This window comes from Camelus dromedarius, chromosome 13 (genome assembly GCF_036321535.1).
Source record: "Camelus dromedarius isolate mCamDro1 chromosome 13, mCamDro1.pat, whole genome shotgun sequence".
Lineage (NCBI taxonomy): Eukaryota > Metazoa > Chordata > Mammalia > Artiodactyla > Camelidae > Camelus > Camelus dromedarius.
The window spans coordinates 43903903-43921720 of NC_087448.1; the positions used below are offsets into that span (position 1 = coordinate 43903903).

General features: G+C 37.9%; 1 protein-coding gene across 2 annotated transcripts in view; it reads left to right on the forward strand.

Annotated features, from left to right (window-relative positions):
* Positions 1-17818, forward strand: part of DIAPH3 (diaphanous related formin 3) — a 471599-nt gene that overhangs the window by 65973 nt on the left and 387808 nt on the right. For both annotated transcript variants that reach the window (XM_064493111.1, XM_064493110.1), the window contains one exon: positions 8509-8613. In XM_064493111.1, the coding sequence (XP_064349181.1) occupies positions 8509-8613 (105 nt within the window). The remainder of the gene's footprint in view (positions 1-8508; positions 8614-17818) is intronic.

A 17818-nucleotide genomic window follows, 5' to 3' on the forward strand; every position in this document is an offset into this window, starting at 1 on the left:
AGTCTATTCTACAATTTTGAAATCACAGTCTATCCCTTCCCACCCTCCACCCCCCTGGTAACCACAAGTCTGTATTCTCTGTCTGTGAGTCTATTTCTGTCCTTTATTTATGCTTTGTTTTTGTTTGTTTGTTTGTTTTTGTTTTTGTTTTTTAGATTCCACCTATGAGCGATCTCATATGGTATTTTTCTTTCTCTTTCTGGCTTACTTCACTTAGAATGACATTCTCCAGGAGCATCCATGTTGCTGCAAATGGCATTATGTTGTCGATTTTTATGGCTGAGTAGTATTCCATTGTATAAATATACCACTTCTTCTTTATCCAGTCACCTGTTGATGGACATTTAGGCTGTTTCCATGTTTTGGCTATTGTAAATAGTGCTGCTATGAACATTGGGGTGCAGGTGTCATCCTGAAGTAGATTTCCTTCTGGATACAAGCCCAGGAGTGGGATTCCTGGGTCATATGGTAAGTCTATTGCTAGTCTTTTGAGGAATCTCCACACTGTTTTCCATAGTGGCTGCACCAAACTGCATTCCCACCAGCAGTGTAGGAGGGTTCCCCTTTCTCCACAGCCTCTCCAGCATTTGTCATTTGTGGATTTTTGAATGACGGCCATTCTGACTGGTGTGAGGTGATACCTCATTGTAGTTTTGATTTGCATTTCTCTGATAATTACTGATATTGAGCATTTTTTCATGTGCTTTTTGATCATTTGTATGTCTTCCTTGGAGAATTGCTTGTTTAGGTCTTCTGCCCATTTTTGGATTGGGTTGTTTATTTTTTTCTTATTGAGTCGTATGAGCTGCTTATATATTCTGGAGATCAAGCCTTTGTCGGTTTCACTTGCAAAAATTTTCTCCCATTCCGTAGGTTTTCTTCTTGTTTTATTTCTGGTTTCCTTTGCTGTGCAGAAGCTTGTAAGTTTCATTAGGTCCCATTTGTTTATTCTTGCTTTTATTTCTTCTAGGAGAAAATTTTTGACATGTATGTCAGATAATGTTTTGCCTATGTTTTCCTCTAGGAGGTTTATTGTATCTTGTCTTATGTTTAAGTCTTTAATCCATTTTGAGTTGATTTTTGTCTATGGTGTAAGGGAGTGTTCTAGCTTCATTGTTTTACATGCTGCTGTCCAGTTTTCCCAACACCATTTGCTGAAGAGACTGTCTTTATTCCAATGTATATTCTTGCCTCCTTTATCAAAGATGAGTTGACCAAAAGCTTGTGGGTTCATTTCTGGGCTCTCTATTCTGTTGCATTGGTCTATATGTCTGTTTTGGTACCAATACCATGCTGTCTTGATGACTGTAGCTCTATAGTATTGTCTGAAGTCTGGGAGAGTTATTCCTCCAGCCTCTTTCTTTCTCTTCAGTAATGCTTTGGCAATTCTAGGTCTTTGATGGTTCCATATGAATTTTATTATGATTTGTTCTAGTTCTGTGAAATATGTCCTGGGTAATTGGATAGGGATTGCATTAAATCTGTAGATTGCCTTGGGCAGTGTGACCATTTTAACAATATTGATTCTTCCAATCCAAGAGCATGGAATATCTTTCCATTTTTTAAAGTCTTCTTTAATTTCCTTCATCAATGGTTTATAGTTTTCTGTGTATAATTCTTTCACCTCCTTGGTTAGATTTATTCCCAGATATTTTATTACTTTGGGTGCTATTTTAAAGGGGATTGTTTCTTTACTTTCTTCTTCTGTTGATTTATCGTTAGTGTAAAGAAATGCAACTGATTTTTGAATGTTAATTTTGTAACCTGCTACCTTGCTGAATTCTTCAATCAGCTCTAGTAGCTTTCGTGTGGACCTTTTAGGGTTTTCTATATATAGTAACATGTCATCAGCATATAATGACACTTTTACCTCTTCTTTTCCAATTTGGATCCCTTTTATTTCTTTCTCTTGCCTGACTGCTGTGGCTAGGACTTCCAGGGCTATGTTGAATAGGAGTGGTGATAGTGGGCATCCTTGTCTTGTCCCAGATTTTAGTGGGAAGCTTTTGAGTTTTTCACCGTTGAGTACTATGCTGGCTGTAGGTTTGTCATATATAGCTTTTATTATGTTGAGATATGTTCCCTCTATACCCACTTTGGCGAGAGTTTTTATCATAAATGGGTGTTGAATTTTATCAAATGCTTTTTCTGCATCGATTGAGATGATCATGTGGTTTTTGTCCTTTCTCTTGTTGATGTGATGTATTACACTGATTGATTTGCGTATGTTGAACCAGCCTTGTGTCCCTGGGATGAACCCCACTTGGTCATGATGTGTAATCTTTTTTATGTGTTGTTGGATTCTATTTGCTAAAATTTTGGTGAGGATTTTGGCGTCTATGTTCATCAGTGATATTGGCCTATAATTCTCTTTTTTTGTAGTGTCTTTGCCTGGTTTTGGTATCAGGGTGATGGTGGCTTCATAGAATGAGTTTGGGAGTATTCCCTCCTTTTCAATCGTCTGGAAGAGTTTGAGAAGGACTGGTATGAGTTCTTCTTTGTATGTTTGGTAGAATTCCCCGGTGAAGCCATCCGGTCCTGGACTTTTATTTGTAGGGAGGTTTTTAATTGCTATTTCTATTTCCTTTCTAGTGATCGGATTGTTCAAGTGTTCAGATTCTTCTTGATTCAGTCTTGGTGGACAGTATGTTTCCAGAAACTTGTCCATCTCCTCTAGGTTATCCAGTTTGGTTCCATATAGTTTTTCATAATATTCTCGTATGATATTCTGTATTTCTATTTTGTTTGTTGTAATTTCTCCATTTTCCTTTCTTATTTTGCTAATTTGTGCTCTCTCTTTTTTCTTCTTTGTGAGTTTGGCCAGAGGTTTGTCGATTTTATTTACTTTTTCAAAAAACCAGCTTTTGGTTTGGTTAATTTTTTCTATGGTCTTGTGAATCTCTATTGTATTTAATTCCTCTCTGATCTTTATTATTTCCTTCCTTCTGCTGCTTTTTGGGGCTTTTTGTTCTTCTTTTTCTAATTCATTCAGGTGGTGGGTTAAATTGTTTATTTGAGATTGTTCTTCTTTTTTGAGGAAGGCCTGTATCACTATAAACTTCCCTCTTAGCACTGCCTTTACTGTGTCCCATAGGTTTCGAGTGGTTGTGCTTTCATTATCATTTGTCTCAAGGTATTTTTTAATTTCAGCTTTGATTTCCTCATTGATCCATTGTTTTTTCAATAACATATTGTTTAATCGCCATGCTTTCCTTTTTTTCTCCTTTGTTTCTCTGTTGTTGATTTCCAGTTTCATGGCATTGTGGTCAGTAAAGATGCTTGAGATAATTTCTATCTTCTTAAAATTGTTGAGGTTTCTTTTGTGCCCAAGTACATGATCGATCCTGGAAAATGTTCCATGTGCACTTGAAAAGAATGTATATCCTATTTTTTGGGGGTGTAATGCTCTGAAAATATCCACCAAATCTAGTTTTTGTATTGTAGTATTTAATTTCTCTGTTGCCTTGTTTATTTTCTGTCTGGAAGATCTGTCTAGTGATGTTAATGCAGTGTTAAAATCTCCAACTATGATTGTATTCCCATCAATATCCCCCTTTATCTCTGTTAGTAATTGTTTTATGTATTTGGGTGCTCTCCTATATTGGGTGCATATATATTAATGAGTGTAGTATCCTCATCTTGTATCACTCCTTTAATCATTATAAAATGTCCTTCTTTATCTTTCTTTATGGCCTTTGTTTTAAAGTCTATTTTGTCTGAAATCAGTACTGCAACACCTGCTTTTTTGGCTTTTCCATTTGCATGGATTATCCTTTTCCATCCTTTCACTCTCAATCTATATGTGTCCTTCTCCCTAAAGTGGGTCTCTTGTATGCAGCATATTGAAGGTTCTTGCTTTATTATCCAGTCTGCCACTCTGTGTCTTTTGACTGGAGCATTTAGTCCATTAACATTTACAGTAATTAATGATAGATGTGTGTTTATTGCCATTTTGAACTTATCTTTGCAGTTGAATTGGTATATCTTCTTTGTTCCTTTCTTCTTCCTTTTGTGGTTTGGTAATTTTCCTTTGTATTATCATGGATTTTATTTAATTTTTGTGACTCTTTTGTAAATTTTTGGCTTGTGGTTACCCTTTTTTGTAAATCTATCAACCCATTAATATAACTGTTTTTATTAAACTGATAGTAACATGATCTCAAACCCATCCTACTGTTAAAAAAAATTTAAAAAAGAAAGAAAAAAATATTCTATATTTCCCTGCCTCCCTCTGCCACTCTCAGTGATTTGTATGTCTTCTTTTATAATTTCATGTTTACTTTATTTGTAATTCATGAGTTATCACCTTTCCAGTTGTGTGTTTCTCATTTCTGTAGCATCCTGCTGCTTTTCTATTTAGAATAGCCCTTTCAATATTTCTTTTAGCATGGGTTTAGTGTTGCTAAACTCCTGCAGCTTTTTTTTGTTTTCTGTGAAACTCTTTATTTCTTCTTCTATCCTCAAGGATAGCCTTGCTGGATAAAGGATCCTAGGCTGCATCTTTTTTTCATTCAGGGCTTTGAATATATCTTGCCACTCCCTTCTGGCCTGTAGTGTTTGTGTAGAGAAATCAGCTGAGAGCCTTATGGGGGTTCCCTTGTAACTTACTCTTTGCTTTTCCCTTGCTGCCTTTAGAATCATTTCTTTATCCTTGACATTGGCCATCATGATTATGATATGTCTTGGTGTGGGTCTATTTGGTTTCTTCCTGTTTGGGACCCTCTGAGCTTCCTGTACTTGGATAGCTGATTCCTTCTTTAAGTTTGGGAAGTTTTCAGTCATGATTTCTTCAAAAACCTTTTCAATCCCCTTTGATCTTTCTTCCCCTTCTGGGACCCCTATTATGCGAAGTTTGGGACGCTTTATATTATCCCATAGGTCCCTTATGCTATTTTCATTATTTTTTATTTGCTTCTCTTGTAGTTCTTCTGAATGGGTGCTTTCTATTGCCCTGTCTTCTAGATCACTAATTCGTTCCTCTGCATTATCTAGTCGGCTTTGCACAGCTATTAGATCATTCCTCATGTCTGTCAATGAGTTTACCCATTCTACTTGGCTCTTCTTTATAGCTTCAATTTCATTTTTGACATATTTTATATCTCTAAACACTATCTCTTTTAATTCCTTCAGCAATTCGATCACTCCTTTTTTGAAATCTTGATCTAGTAGGCTATCGATGTCTATTTCGTTGATCCTTCTTTCAGGGGATTTCTCTTGTTCTTTTAATTGGGAAAGGTTTTTCTGCTTCTTCGTCTTGCTCATACCTCTTTGGCACTGTGGTTTATGGAGTATCAGTTGTTTATTTTGGTCCTTAAGGATTTTATCTATCTGATGCCTATTTAGGAATAGAACTTAGGAAAAAAAAGAAAAAAAATAAGAGAGAGAGAGAAAGAATTTTAAAAGAAGGGAGAAAGAGGGTTTGAAAACAGTGTATAATGAATAATAGAAGAGTGAGTTGAAGCAGAGTATTAATCGGGTTGAGACGTCCTTTTAAAACCTTTACAAAAAAGGGGGGGGGGAGATGAATAGATGTATTTGAAACCTGTGTCTAATCAAAGCAGGACATCAAAACCCAAGAGAAATAGAAATGAATTAAGAAGTAAAGATTAAGAGAGTAATAGAAAATAGAACAGGTAAAAACAGATTAAAAAAAAAAAGGGGGGGTGTTTGTCGGTGTTCTCCTGGAGTCTGTGTGCTTTTAATGTGAAGTCTTTCTGTCTTCATCCTGTTTTGGAAGCTCAGCTTGCTGTTTTCAGAGGCCCTCCATTGGCGCCCTCTTCTCTGCTGCTCCCAGTGCCTATCGGCAAGCAGATCGCGCCTCCTCCTAACAGGGGGTCAGGTGCAGCTCTCCTCTGCTGTGGGTGGGCGGGTCACTGCCCCTCCGGATGCCGCAGTCAGATGTTGCAGACTGGCCAGGTAGGAGGGCGGGTCGTGCCCCCTCCCAGCAACTCGGTCAGGGGCTGTGTTCCTGCCCGAAAGGCGGGGGTGGGGGGCCGCTCTCCTTCTACCTGTGCCGCCGGTAGTTCCGCTCTCTGTGTGGCTGCGCGCTCCGCCCTGGTCGGCGCTCCGAAGGTGGGCTCTGGGAAGACCGAGGGACAGCCCTGTCCCTGCTCCGAGCCAAAACCCAGCTCCTTGTTTGTCTTTGTGGAGCAAGTTCTCTGAGGGACCAGGATGGAAGGATCCTATCTGCCCCGGGCTGCAGGCCAGTCTCAGTCTGGCCTTTGAGGCTGCTAAGCCCTTAGGTGTGGATGCAGGTTTTGCCCCCGCCCCCACCTGAGTGCTAAGCGCAGAGGTTATGGTGGCTGTGCCTGAGCCCAGCCTCTCTTCCCCCCGAAAACTTTCCGCGGGTTTTTAGAGATGGGGGTGTGCACCCTTCCCCCGAGAGCACATCAACCTTGCTGTTTTACGGAGGGCCCAGGTTGCACTGCCCTGTGCACCCACAGCCACAGCGCGCAGCCCATTGCGTTCCCCCGGGGCTGCCTCCGTTCAGCCACTTCCGTCCTCCGCCCGGCTTGTGCAGCCTGGCCCTGCCCGCCGCTGCCGGCCCGAGTCTCAGGCTGGGTGTCGGGGGGACGCTCTGTGCCCGTTTAACTTAGTTCTGTCAGTCAAGGGCTGCTCTGTACAGATCCGAGCCTCGGAGGCTCCCCCTCCGTTCCGCTGGCCTCTCAGTTGGAGAGGGGAGACCCAGCGAGCGAGCGCCAGTCCTCCTTTGCTGCTCCCTCCCCGCGGGACCCGTCCCGTGCTGCTTTGCCTTTTGTTCTTTCTTTTTTCCTTTTCTCCTACCAGATTTTTGGTGTCTTTATCTTTTGAAGAGGGTGATGTTCTGTCGGAGTTCCACAGGTGCTCTGGTTGGCTGAGTGGGTCTGTAGATGTGGGTCTTGGTGTATTTGTGGGAGAGGGTGACCTGCGAGCGTCCTTCTACTCCGCCATGTTCCGAGGGTTTCGAAAATGCTTCTTAAATGGTGTTAAGGCCTGTTGAGACTCACTGGTTTAGAGAAAAAAAAAAAAAAAAAAAAAAAGAAACAAAATAAAACATTATTCTTATAATACAAAATTTCTGAACAGAACAGCCAAGAGTGACATGAGTAATTACTACCTTTTATTGGAGTGTCAAATGGGACAACTTCTAAGGTCTTTAATATTTATTCAAGGTGAAATGAAGGGAATTGTGACTTTTAAGTGCTGCAGGGGTTAGGTAGCCAAAAACTGAGTCAGCTAGAGGCATAAACTACAGTGTCTGAACTGTAACATAGAGAACTTAGAAGAAATTAAACTTTCTGGGCTTCCTGTGTGATCCAGAGTCCTGATTTTTATGGGCCTGTTTCTGAATGGAGATGGGGTTTATATACATTCAGGTGTCTCACGTTGCATCTCACAGATGACCCAGGGCTAAGGTCAGGAGGAAGTCTATTTGTGCTGCTTTTCTCTTTCAGCTGTTTCTGTCTTAACCTCGGCCTACCTTCTGTTGTCGGAGTAGCCTCTTAGTTCTCTTACTTAAACAACTTAGTCGATGGTTCTGGTCACAATTCATATCTTTATGTGGATATTCTTTTTTGTTTTTAAATTTATTAAAGTATAGTCTAATTACAATGTGTCAATTTCTGGTGTACAGCATAGTGTTTCAGTCACACATATACATACATACATTCCTTTTCATGTACTTTTTCATTGTAGGTTACTACAAGATATTGAATGTAGTTCCCTTGCTGTACATAAGAAATTTGTTTTTTTAAATCTATATGTGGATATTCTTGGCTTGTATTCCCTAGTCAGAATTAGGCCTGTAGTAAGATCTGGGGTACATAAGCCCTTATTTTGATTGGTGCTGTTGATAAATGTTAGATTTTTTTAGGTGGTAATTTTTTGTATGAATGAAACTTTTATGTGATTTAGAACATTCAGTGAATTAACTGATTAACGAATATTTTGGATAAGGGTGAAGAAGAGACAGTTAAAACTGTAGAATGCTTTACCTTTTGCTGGGATCAGTACTAGGTGGTTGATACGTGTTTCTAGATGTCAGAATCTGGAAAGTCGTTGGCTTATTTGCCTTTTAATTTTTATGATGTACGGAGCCGCTCTTTCAAAATGGTGCAAGGTAGCTTCAGGTGCAGCTGTTGTAAAAAAAATATATATATATTTATATGATATATATGTATATGCATGTATATATTTTGTATGTGTCTAAATTGTGAATACTAATAAGCTTATGAAGGCAGAAATCTTCAACTGTCTAATTATCTGTGCTGATGTGAATGTAATTTTACTAGTCTGCTGTGAAGTTAATAAGTTTTTCGGATAAGTGTTTTACCTGTTGAAATGATCTAATATTCTCTCTTTGTATCTCCAGCTCCTTTCTCTCTCTCCTCCAGGCAGAACTACACGGAAATCATTCCAAAACAATTAATGCTGCTTTAGTCACCAATTATTGATTTTCTGTTCACAGTGTATGGAGAATTGCTACTCTACTTAGATTCTAAAATGAGGCTTTTTAATTGTGTTTTCCAGGAAGATATGAATTTAAATGAAGATAAGAAGGCACCATTGCGGGAAAAGGACTTCAGTATCAAAAAAGAAATGGTGATGCAGTACATTAATACTGCTTCCAAGACAGTAAGTAAAACTGTCAGGTTGAAAATACTGCTGAAACGTGTTGTAGTATGGCAAACAATACATTTGTCTAAGGAAGCACTTAACGTTTGTGGGCACCATAATCAGAGGGCTTTTGAATATGTAATTAAAGGCGCAAGTATTTTAATAAGTTTGTTTAATTTAAAAGTATTTCTTACCTTATAACTTTTACAATGCTTTTGTTTTTAGCCACTCACACTGTTAAGAACCACTGATTGCCTGGTCTTTTCACTCTAAAACATCATAACTTGTTAGGGAATTAAGGTGGTTATTGATCTCCAATGTCACTTGTAAGTTGGGATAATATTTACATTGTATAAAAGTGAGACTGATTTTACTCTGTCTAAATCAGGACACAGAATATGGCTTACAGGTATATCTTTAATGTGAGTTTCCCTGTGGATAAAATTATCTTGTAACAAATTATAAATGTAGACATTGAAAGGTGCGTTAAGCCTCCACATGGCTGCCACTTTTCTAGGGAAACATGAAATATGTGGGTGGAAGTAATGACTAAATGTCTGAGAGACCATGACTGGCTCACAGAATCAATTACATTTATTTCATGGAACAACAAATGAGCTTGACCTGTCACAAAAAAGTTGTGAATAAATGGACTGGATGAAAAATATAAAACGGAAGCTAACAAAGAAGCAAGGATCGGTAGAAAGACAATAGAAAATGCTTTCGGCTGAACTTAAAATAAAATTGGATTAGAGAAAAATAACACACTGCAGTTTTCACTGGATACTTTAACCTAAGGTCAGGTTACAAAAATATAAGTTATTTATACTTTAACTCCATTTATCTACCAGACCAGTCAGTGACTCTGAGGTATTTCTTTTGGGAGAAAGACTCTAGTGATGTTTAATTTTTAAACATGTCTGTGTTTTGGCAGCCTGATGTTCAGATGTAGAATTCATGGAATACTGTGCTTTTCCAAGCTCTTTCTATACATGGACTCTTTATCCTGCTGTTGAGATATGAATTGCTTTTGTCTCCTGAAGATACTCTGCCATCACAAGTTAGCGGCAGGGATTCAGGGGTCAGAGCGGACTTATTTATCCTTGGTTTGTCTTGGACATCTTATTTTACCTCTCTGATCCTCAGTCTCCTAGTCCATAAGATGGGGCTAAGACCTACACCAGGCTTGTTGTTAGAGTTAAATTGTTTATTCTGTGATTAGAACATAACAGGTTTTTAACCGGTGGCTGTCTCTTATGGCAGTGGTCGTAGTATCAATTGTTTGTTTTTTAATTTTTCTTTGTGATTTGTTTATTATCCTTACTGTTGAAATCAGTACCCCCTAATGAAAAATATAAGTAAACGTACCTCAGTAAAAACACTAATTTCCTCTCAGTGAGTCTCCGTTTCTAAGACATTCATTTGTTCACTCAGCACATTTATTAAGTGCCTGTATACCAGGCACCATTTAAGGCTCTGGAGATTGAGCACCAAGATAGTATGTGGCTGTAGCCTGTGGAGCACGTGGGATATGCGTCACAGAAACACACAAACACGTGCAATGAGATATGGGAAAGAAAAGCAGGGGGAGTGGAAATGGTGTGACTGTTCAGAGTCATCAGGGAAGACGCTCCTGTTAGGGAGTTTTAAATCCAACACACATGAATCCACTTAATATAATTACAAGAGATACCGCAGTAGTTAGAACTGGTTTAGAAAACCTTGGCATAATAGTGGAGTTCAATTCTGGATTTCAGATAAACAGACTTTTAATAGAACAAGCCATCTTGAACTTCTTCACAGTGGATACATTTCAGTTTACACTCATTGATTTTAAACTCTAATCCTCTAATTATTTTGGACTAGGGTTGGAATTTATTTACCAGAATTAAATAATTAGATTATCAGGATTGAAATGGATTAGTTATCTGAAGTATGATTAAAGCATTTAATTGGTGTGTGGAGGGTCCCAGCTTTTCCTAGGAGGATTCTGAATAATTTGGCAAATGGTTAACATTGTAGAAAGTTCAGGCTGACCAGCCATCTATTTTCGCTCTGAAAGTAGAGGCACATTTTATTAACTCTAGAATCTGGACGTTGTCATGCCGGTATGCTTAGGTTAATGAGTACTGAAGAAGTTTCTCTGAGGATAGCAAAGTTCGCAGATTGGTTCTGGAGAGGATGTGGGGTGCTTGTGTCAGGTGTTTTGAGCCATTTGAGCCTTAGCATTTGCTTTGAGATTCTCTTTTGTGAGTAGGCATTGATATTTTTTGGAAAATAACTATTGTTGCCTACAGTTGATGATTTGAAAATGCTTTATAAATGTTGACCCTGAAACTAGCCCCTAAAGTAATAAATCAGCTTGGTTTTAGAATAGGGAAAAACAAAAAGCCGTAAAAACCATCAGTCAAACTGAGTTGTCTCCAAGACCTTAATAGATTTCTGTTTAGGTGGCCAAATAGTAAAAACGAATTTCTTCAGTTAGGACAGATTATTCACATTTACTAAGCAGATAGCATATTTAGAGGGTAAAAATGCCAGATTCACATGTTTCTAACTTCCTAGGACATGGGTATGTGACTCAGGTTTGACCAACGCACTCTAATGGCCAGGTCTGCTGCTGGCTTCTGAGACAGGTTGCCCTTCCTCACGAAAGGACCCAGAGCAGGAAAGCCACTTTTCCCTGCCACTTGTCATGGTTGTGAGAGGGTATGGGATACTTGGTGCGTGACGTTGTGGAGCTGCTGCTCTGGCCTAATGCAGTCCTGCCTCCAGACTCTACCGTTATGTAACGCATGTTCTTATTTAAGCTGCTTTAAGATGGGTTTTTGCTTTGCTGCTGTAAACATTCTGATAGACCATCCACATACACTTTTGTCTATGTGAGATCTCTCTTTAATTCACTCTGGAAATTCCTCTTTCCATCCAGAGGGGTATCTTAAAATATTCTCCCCTCACCCAGTATACTCAGAGCATGGATGGGCAAAGTACTACAAAACCCAGTGGCCGTTTCTTGGTCAGTGACTTGCCTCAGATGTTTAGAGGCAAGTTTATTGGAGAAAACTTCTTTCAAAAAGAATGATACAGACTTTGAGAGAGTTTGAGAGATGGGAATGGAAAACCAGAAAGATCTCTGTGGGGAGGTAGAATTTCAGGGGGAGAGTGAGAGAGACATTTGAAGAGGTTTGAGGGAAATTTTGTTTTATGCTGTGTAGCATAACACCTTTATTACGTCTCTAAGAACCAGTCAGTAGAGATGAGCATTTGCTCATCAGTGCTTTTGGACTCATCTTCTTTATTTTATTTTGTTTTATTTTTATTATGTAATAATTTATTTTTATGTATTGAATTGATGACACTGTCCAGGCAGTTTACTTCTATGCAGATTACAACCAAAGTCAGTACCTGGTCTTTTATGGCTGTACCTTTAGGTATGGATATAATTCTTTAAAAATCTCTTCAACATTTATACTTCTAGTTCCTTAGGAATGCATTAGCTTGGAAACTAAAGTTCTTATAGACTCCTTGACAGCCCCCTCCCACCCCGCCCCACTGCAATTCACATGTCACTGGAGTCTGTATCCCAGCTGCAAGTGACAAGTTCATTTTAGGTGGGCTGATATGAAATAAAAAAGGCCTAATCTCACATTTCTAAGGTGCTTGATTAGAACATCCATCCTTTATTTCCTGTTTGTGTTTAGTTTTCTCCTTTTTGATTTCTTTGTCCGAAGAATGAAGCAGAAGTCCTCTTTTATGAGTGCTTTTGGAAGTTTATGAGCTTCCTTTGACTTTGTTTCTGCCTTTTTTCTTCCTGAGTCATTCTGGGCCACAGTCTAGTGGCTGCAAGGGCTCCTCCAAGGCATTTGTTAGGAAAGTTTGAACGGCGTTGAACTTTACTCCTTGAATCCTTTCTTAAGTACTTCTGTAGTTCTTGCTCCATCTTCTTTAATAAGAAATAAAGTTAAATAACACATATTATGGAACGTGATTTTTAAAGGCACACAGAAAGACTAACAAAAGTTTTAAAAATAGCATGATGAAATGACTGAGTGTAAATTGAGTTCATAAGAGCAGGATTATAGACTTTCCTGTTATGTGTGCATGTGAATGTATATAGGTCTGTGTGTATATTGTTTAAAACTATTTTGAAAGGTATTCTGACTTGTTTTAGCTCAGTAAGATATGATCTCAAACAAAGAGAACATGGGTTTCTGCAGTATCAGCCTTCTAGGCATATTTTGATCAGAAAAGAACTGTGTTTTGAGAAAATATTAGTTGTATATTCATTTGTATGGATGTTTGTTTGTATTTCTCTAGGTAGAAAATGTAGGATTGATTTGTTAATATTATAGTAGTAGTGAGGGCTTTTCATACCTTCCAGTGGTTTTTTTTTTGAGTTCAGTTTCATGTATCAATATTAGGAACATCATCATATCCATGTAAATTAGGTTGTTCTTGTCCTTGTTTAATTTCTCTCTTTTTGACATTGTTGTTATTTAAAAGGCTTATATTTTAACCACTAGAAACTTAGGTGAACCAGACATTATTTTTTACACATCCTTGTTAAAGTTAACATGGATTATTATTTTTTGACTTACTTTTCAGGTTAGGGATTTGATCCAAGCACTCCTACAAAAGCTTGGGAAAAGTTAGTTGCTGATATTAGACGCTTACCTGTTTATCATCAGTGCCTTTACTTTGCCTATTTGTGTCCAGGTCTTGCTTGCTGACTAGGAGAAAATTTCAGAGCCTCAGGGCCATGAACCACTTTCTTCTTAAGAGTCTTTCCTAATCAATCTGGCACTTTAATTTACATTTGTGCCTATATAGGACAGGTTTTATTTATGTACAATTAAAATTATCTTCCAACAGCTCAAAATCATGCAGTTTTCTTAGGAGTCGTTGTGAGCAGCACCAGTGGTGTTTAGTGTTCTCTGTTGTTACTGCTTTGTGTTTTGGTTTAGGCAGGAATTGAGTATGAAGAAAGCAGTCATCTTCTTTTCTTTTTTTTTTAATAGGAAGAAATTATATTAGGTTCAAATTAGAATCATATATTTATGGTCTTTTAAAAATCTTATGGTTATTTAGGACACCTTTTCTTTTGTTATAGCACTTTTTAAAAGCCTTTCCAGATATAGAAACATTGTTCTTTACTAGTAAAATTCACTAGAGTTTTAGAGCCTGACAGGATATCTAAGGTTGTTTCCAACTTGTTTTTTGAGTTGTTTCTTGATCTAAGATATTTTACAGTGTTCCTGCTTACTTTTTAGATTTTTATGAATGTAATTAAACTTAGGTCTCATATCTGCAAAAGTAGTAGAAGCTTTGAAAGTGCCAGGAAAAAGAGGCATGTGATTATGATGGAGATGAAAGTGAAGAAAAAATATCCATATGGAATGAATGGCTTGAAACAAGGAGCAGTTCTGAAGGAATAAGTGAAAAATTAAGAAAAGGGCTATGTATGTACAATTGTTTTTCTGTGAATGGAGGGGGGAACGTAATAGCTCAGTGGTAGAGCGCGTACTTAACCTGCACAAGATCCTGAGTTTAATCCCCAGTACCTCTGTTTAAAAAAAAAAAGGCCATATTTAGTGAATGTAGGGGAAAGGTATGTCGATGGGAATAATAAATAAGTAAACTATAATAGAAATGGAAAAGAGGCTTATTTGGGCCAAACCGAGGACTATAGCCTGGGAGACAGCCTCTCAGATAGCTCTGAGGAACTGCTCCTGAGAAGAATGGTTTTTAGCACCGTTTTATGTCTTGACAGAACAAAGAACATCTAACAAATCAGGGATACATACCTTCAGGGTTTCAGAAAATAACCCAAGACACAGATGAGCATGTACACAGTGAGTCTGTCTGGCTTTGGCACCTGGGAGGGAAGTCTCGTCATTGAAGGAGTACCAGTAAAGGCATCCTAAGAAGGGAGGCATTTAATCTTTATTTATTTTGGGGGGGAGCTGAGGGAAGGTAATTAGGTTTATTTATTGAATTTTTTTTTTTAATGGAGGTACTGGGGACTGAACCCAGGACCCCGTGCGTGCTAATTACGCACTCTACCACTTGAGCTATACCCTCCCCCATCTTTATTTTTAATGTGGACATTCTTTACTTCTGTCCAATGCATTCTTTTCTTTAATAGTTAAAGAAGATGTACAGTGTATGTTTGATAGGTAACAAACAGGCTGTTTTAGTCAGCATAAAATATAAGTTAAATCATGTATAAGCCAGAATGATGCCCCCATACCTCAGTATGTAAACATTTCTTCCATTGATAATTGAAGAAATGAAGAAAAGAAGTCACCAGAAACAGCGATCCTCCACCTTGATATCTATTGGAATCATCTTTAAACTTTAAAAATCTGGATGTCTGGGTCTTGCCATTTAAAAATGAAGTCAGGATTCCTGCAGGAGGGGCCCAGACATCAGTACTTAGTAAAGTGCTCTCAGCGATTCCCGAGTACAGTCAGGGATGAGAGCTACTGGGCAGGGCAAGATGAGCCTCGTCACTGGATGTATTCTAGTGTAATGTGAATTCAGCCAAAGACTGGAAGCTAATAGAACTGGAAGGCTGAGCATGGTGAACATTTACTCATAAAACTGTTATCAACCCACTGTGGGGTCAAGGTTAGTTTGCATGTGCATAATGTCAAAGTGGTGTTCAAGGGTATACCATAGCTACTAAGAAATTTGCTTGGCCTCTGGTAGAAATCACTGAAGGGTAAGGTTATCTACTATAACAGACAGAAAGACTTGGTCTGTTTTGGAGAAAGATGCCCAGCAGAATAGGTACTAGCAAGGAGGCGAAGCGTGTGCCTGGTTTTAAAGCTTCAGTGGTGGCTATAAACTTAAACCCCTCTAATTTTAGTTTGGACTTAAAGACAGGCTTTCAGTTCTTACTTACTCCTAAAGAGAATAAATTTTATACATACATAAAAAAAATCCTTAATGAGTTAATCATCTTGATGTACAGAAGGCATTCAATCTTAATTTCATGCTTTCCTGATTTACTATCATTTCCTAACTGTTACAATATAACGGTTTCTCCACACCCCCAAGAAAATAAGGGTGGTTAGTATAGCTTCTTATCCTCAATGTAAAAATCAAATCCTTTCACTATCAGAAGTTTTCCAGGGTAGATTAGGTAAACTGGGAACTTTGTCCTTGGGATTCTTTGAGGTATGAAAATACAATTATCCAGAAGTTAATTCAGACAATCTTACATTTTGTCTACTCCTTGTATAGTATTATTGTTGCATCAGATAAATATATACATATATATATATGTAGACTTTTTCTTGGGAAAGCTGTATTGCATTGTTTTGGTGAGTTAAAAATCTTTTTCTGGCATTATTTTTGTTAAGGATGGCTTTGTTATACTCTTTCATTTAGTAGAGATTTTTGTAGTTACTGAGGTGGTTTTTATTTACATTAGGTCTGAAATTACCTTAAAGCATCTTCATGAAATGAAGAAAGGCCCAGAAATGTGTGACAGCCCCTCCTTAGTGCAGCAGCTAGTACTATAAATCAGGGTTTCTGATTTTTTAAAAACTTTTTATTATAAAATAAAACACAGTTATAAAAAACACCAACAAATATATATGTAGCTTAATGAGTTATCATAAGAACTCCACTCTGGACAATAAATGGAACCTTCTCAGCCCCCCTAGAAAGCCATCCATCTACCCTGTCCCAGTCTCAAACCTTGTTTTTTGGCCTAAATCACCACCTTGACTTTTATAAGAATTACTTCCTTGAGTTTCTTTAGTTTTATCACCCAAAGTTATGTCACCAGACACCATGTTTATTCTTGCTCATATTTTAAAATTTGAAATATCTTTAAAGGTTTTTTTAATCTTCAGGTTTCCCCATCCATCCCTTTATTTTATCTAAGACAGTCTGGGTGTTGCTGATTGCATACTTATGATGGAGTTCCCATGTTTCCTTTCCTTTGTATTTGCTGAAATGTGACAGCTGGATCCAGAGACAGCTTGATCAGATTCAGATTTGATCCCTTTGGTGAGGCCACAGGAGGTATGTTCTGTATTAGGAGGTACTTCATGTCTGATTTATAACTAAAATTCTATGATTTTATTTTCATTTATTAGTTGGAATACATTTATAAAGAGACATTTCCTCTCAAATACTGATTACCTCTGGTTCTTTTATTTGCCAGTGTTCAAGATACTGAATTGGTTCCCTTCATCCTCTGAAGGTGAACAATTATTTTTAATATTTTTATTCTTAATGAGTCTCAAGTTTTCCTATCTTTGACCAATGGGACCTTGTCTGGTGGATTCCTGGTTGTTTTGGCATGGCCTTGGTAGTTTTACATTGTTTTGTTCCTACCGGGTAGAATAAGATGACCCAGACTCCCCTCTGCTCACCCTAGACCTGGAATCAGTCATTTCCTTTAGTGTGAAATGCTATTTCAAGAACAGACTGGAATCAAGGTTACTTATTGCTCTTGTGGTTTAATCAGTGTTTGTAGGTCTTTTCAGTGGAGAGAGAGCAAAGGGAAAAAAGTATGCATGTGTATTTATGTGTGTGTTTTAAAGAACGTTTCTTTTGCCTGTGCTGTCCACATCTCCAACTGCTGTGTTGTTGTTGTACTTTATCTACAATGAGCATATAGCCCTTAACATTTTATACTCTTTTTTAGTGTTGACTTCTATGAATAACTGTATTTAGCCTCTATTTAGTCTTTACTTATGTTTTAATGCCTACCACCAGTCCTTTTGTTAATATTCCTCTTTGTTAATATGTTTGTCTGAAGTTTGTTCTTTAGTAGATTTGTCTGAAGGGCTCATGAGAAGAATATTCCCTAAATTTTTCGTGTTGATAACAGTATTTGCCCTTTATTGTTTGGTCAGTTTTACTGGATATAAAAATCTTTGGCTCACATGTTTTTCCCTGTAGGATCGTAAATATAGGTTGTTTTTTGTTTTTTTTTTTCCCTAGCATAAAGCATGACAGCATTGCTCTTAAAAGGTCTGCAGATAACTTTCATTCCCTCTAGGTTACTAGCTCTCTGTTTAGATGTCGAGTTGGGATTGTAAACTGCATAGTCTCCCCTTGGCTTGTGTGCTGCTGTTTCCCTTCTTCCTGGATCCTATTGTCCGTATGTTGGACTTCATAGATCTTCAATATGCCACTTTTCCTCCAAGTTCTTTTTATGTTGTTCATTTCTTTTTAATTTAAAAAATCATTTATTTTATCT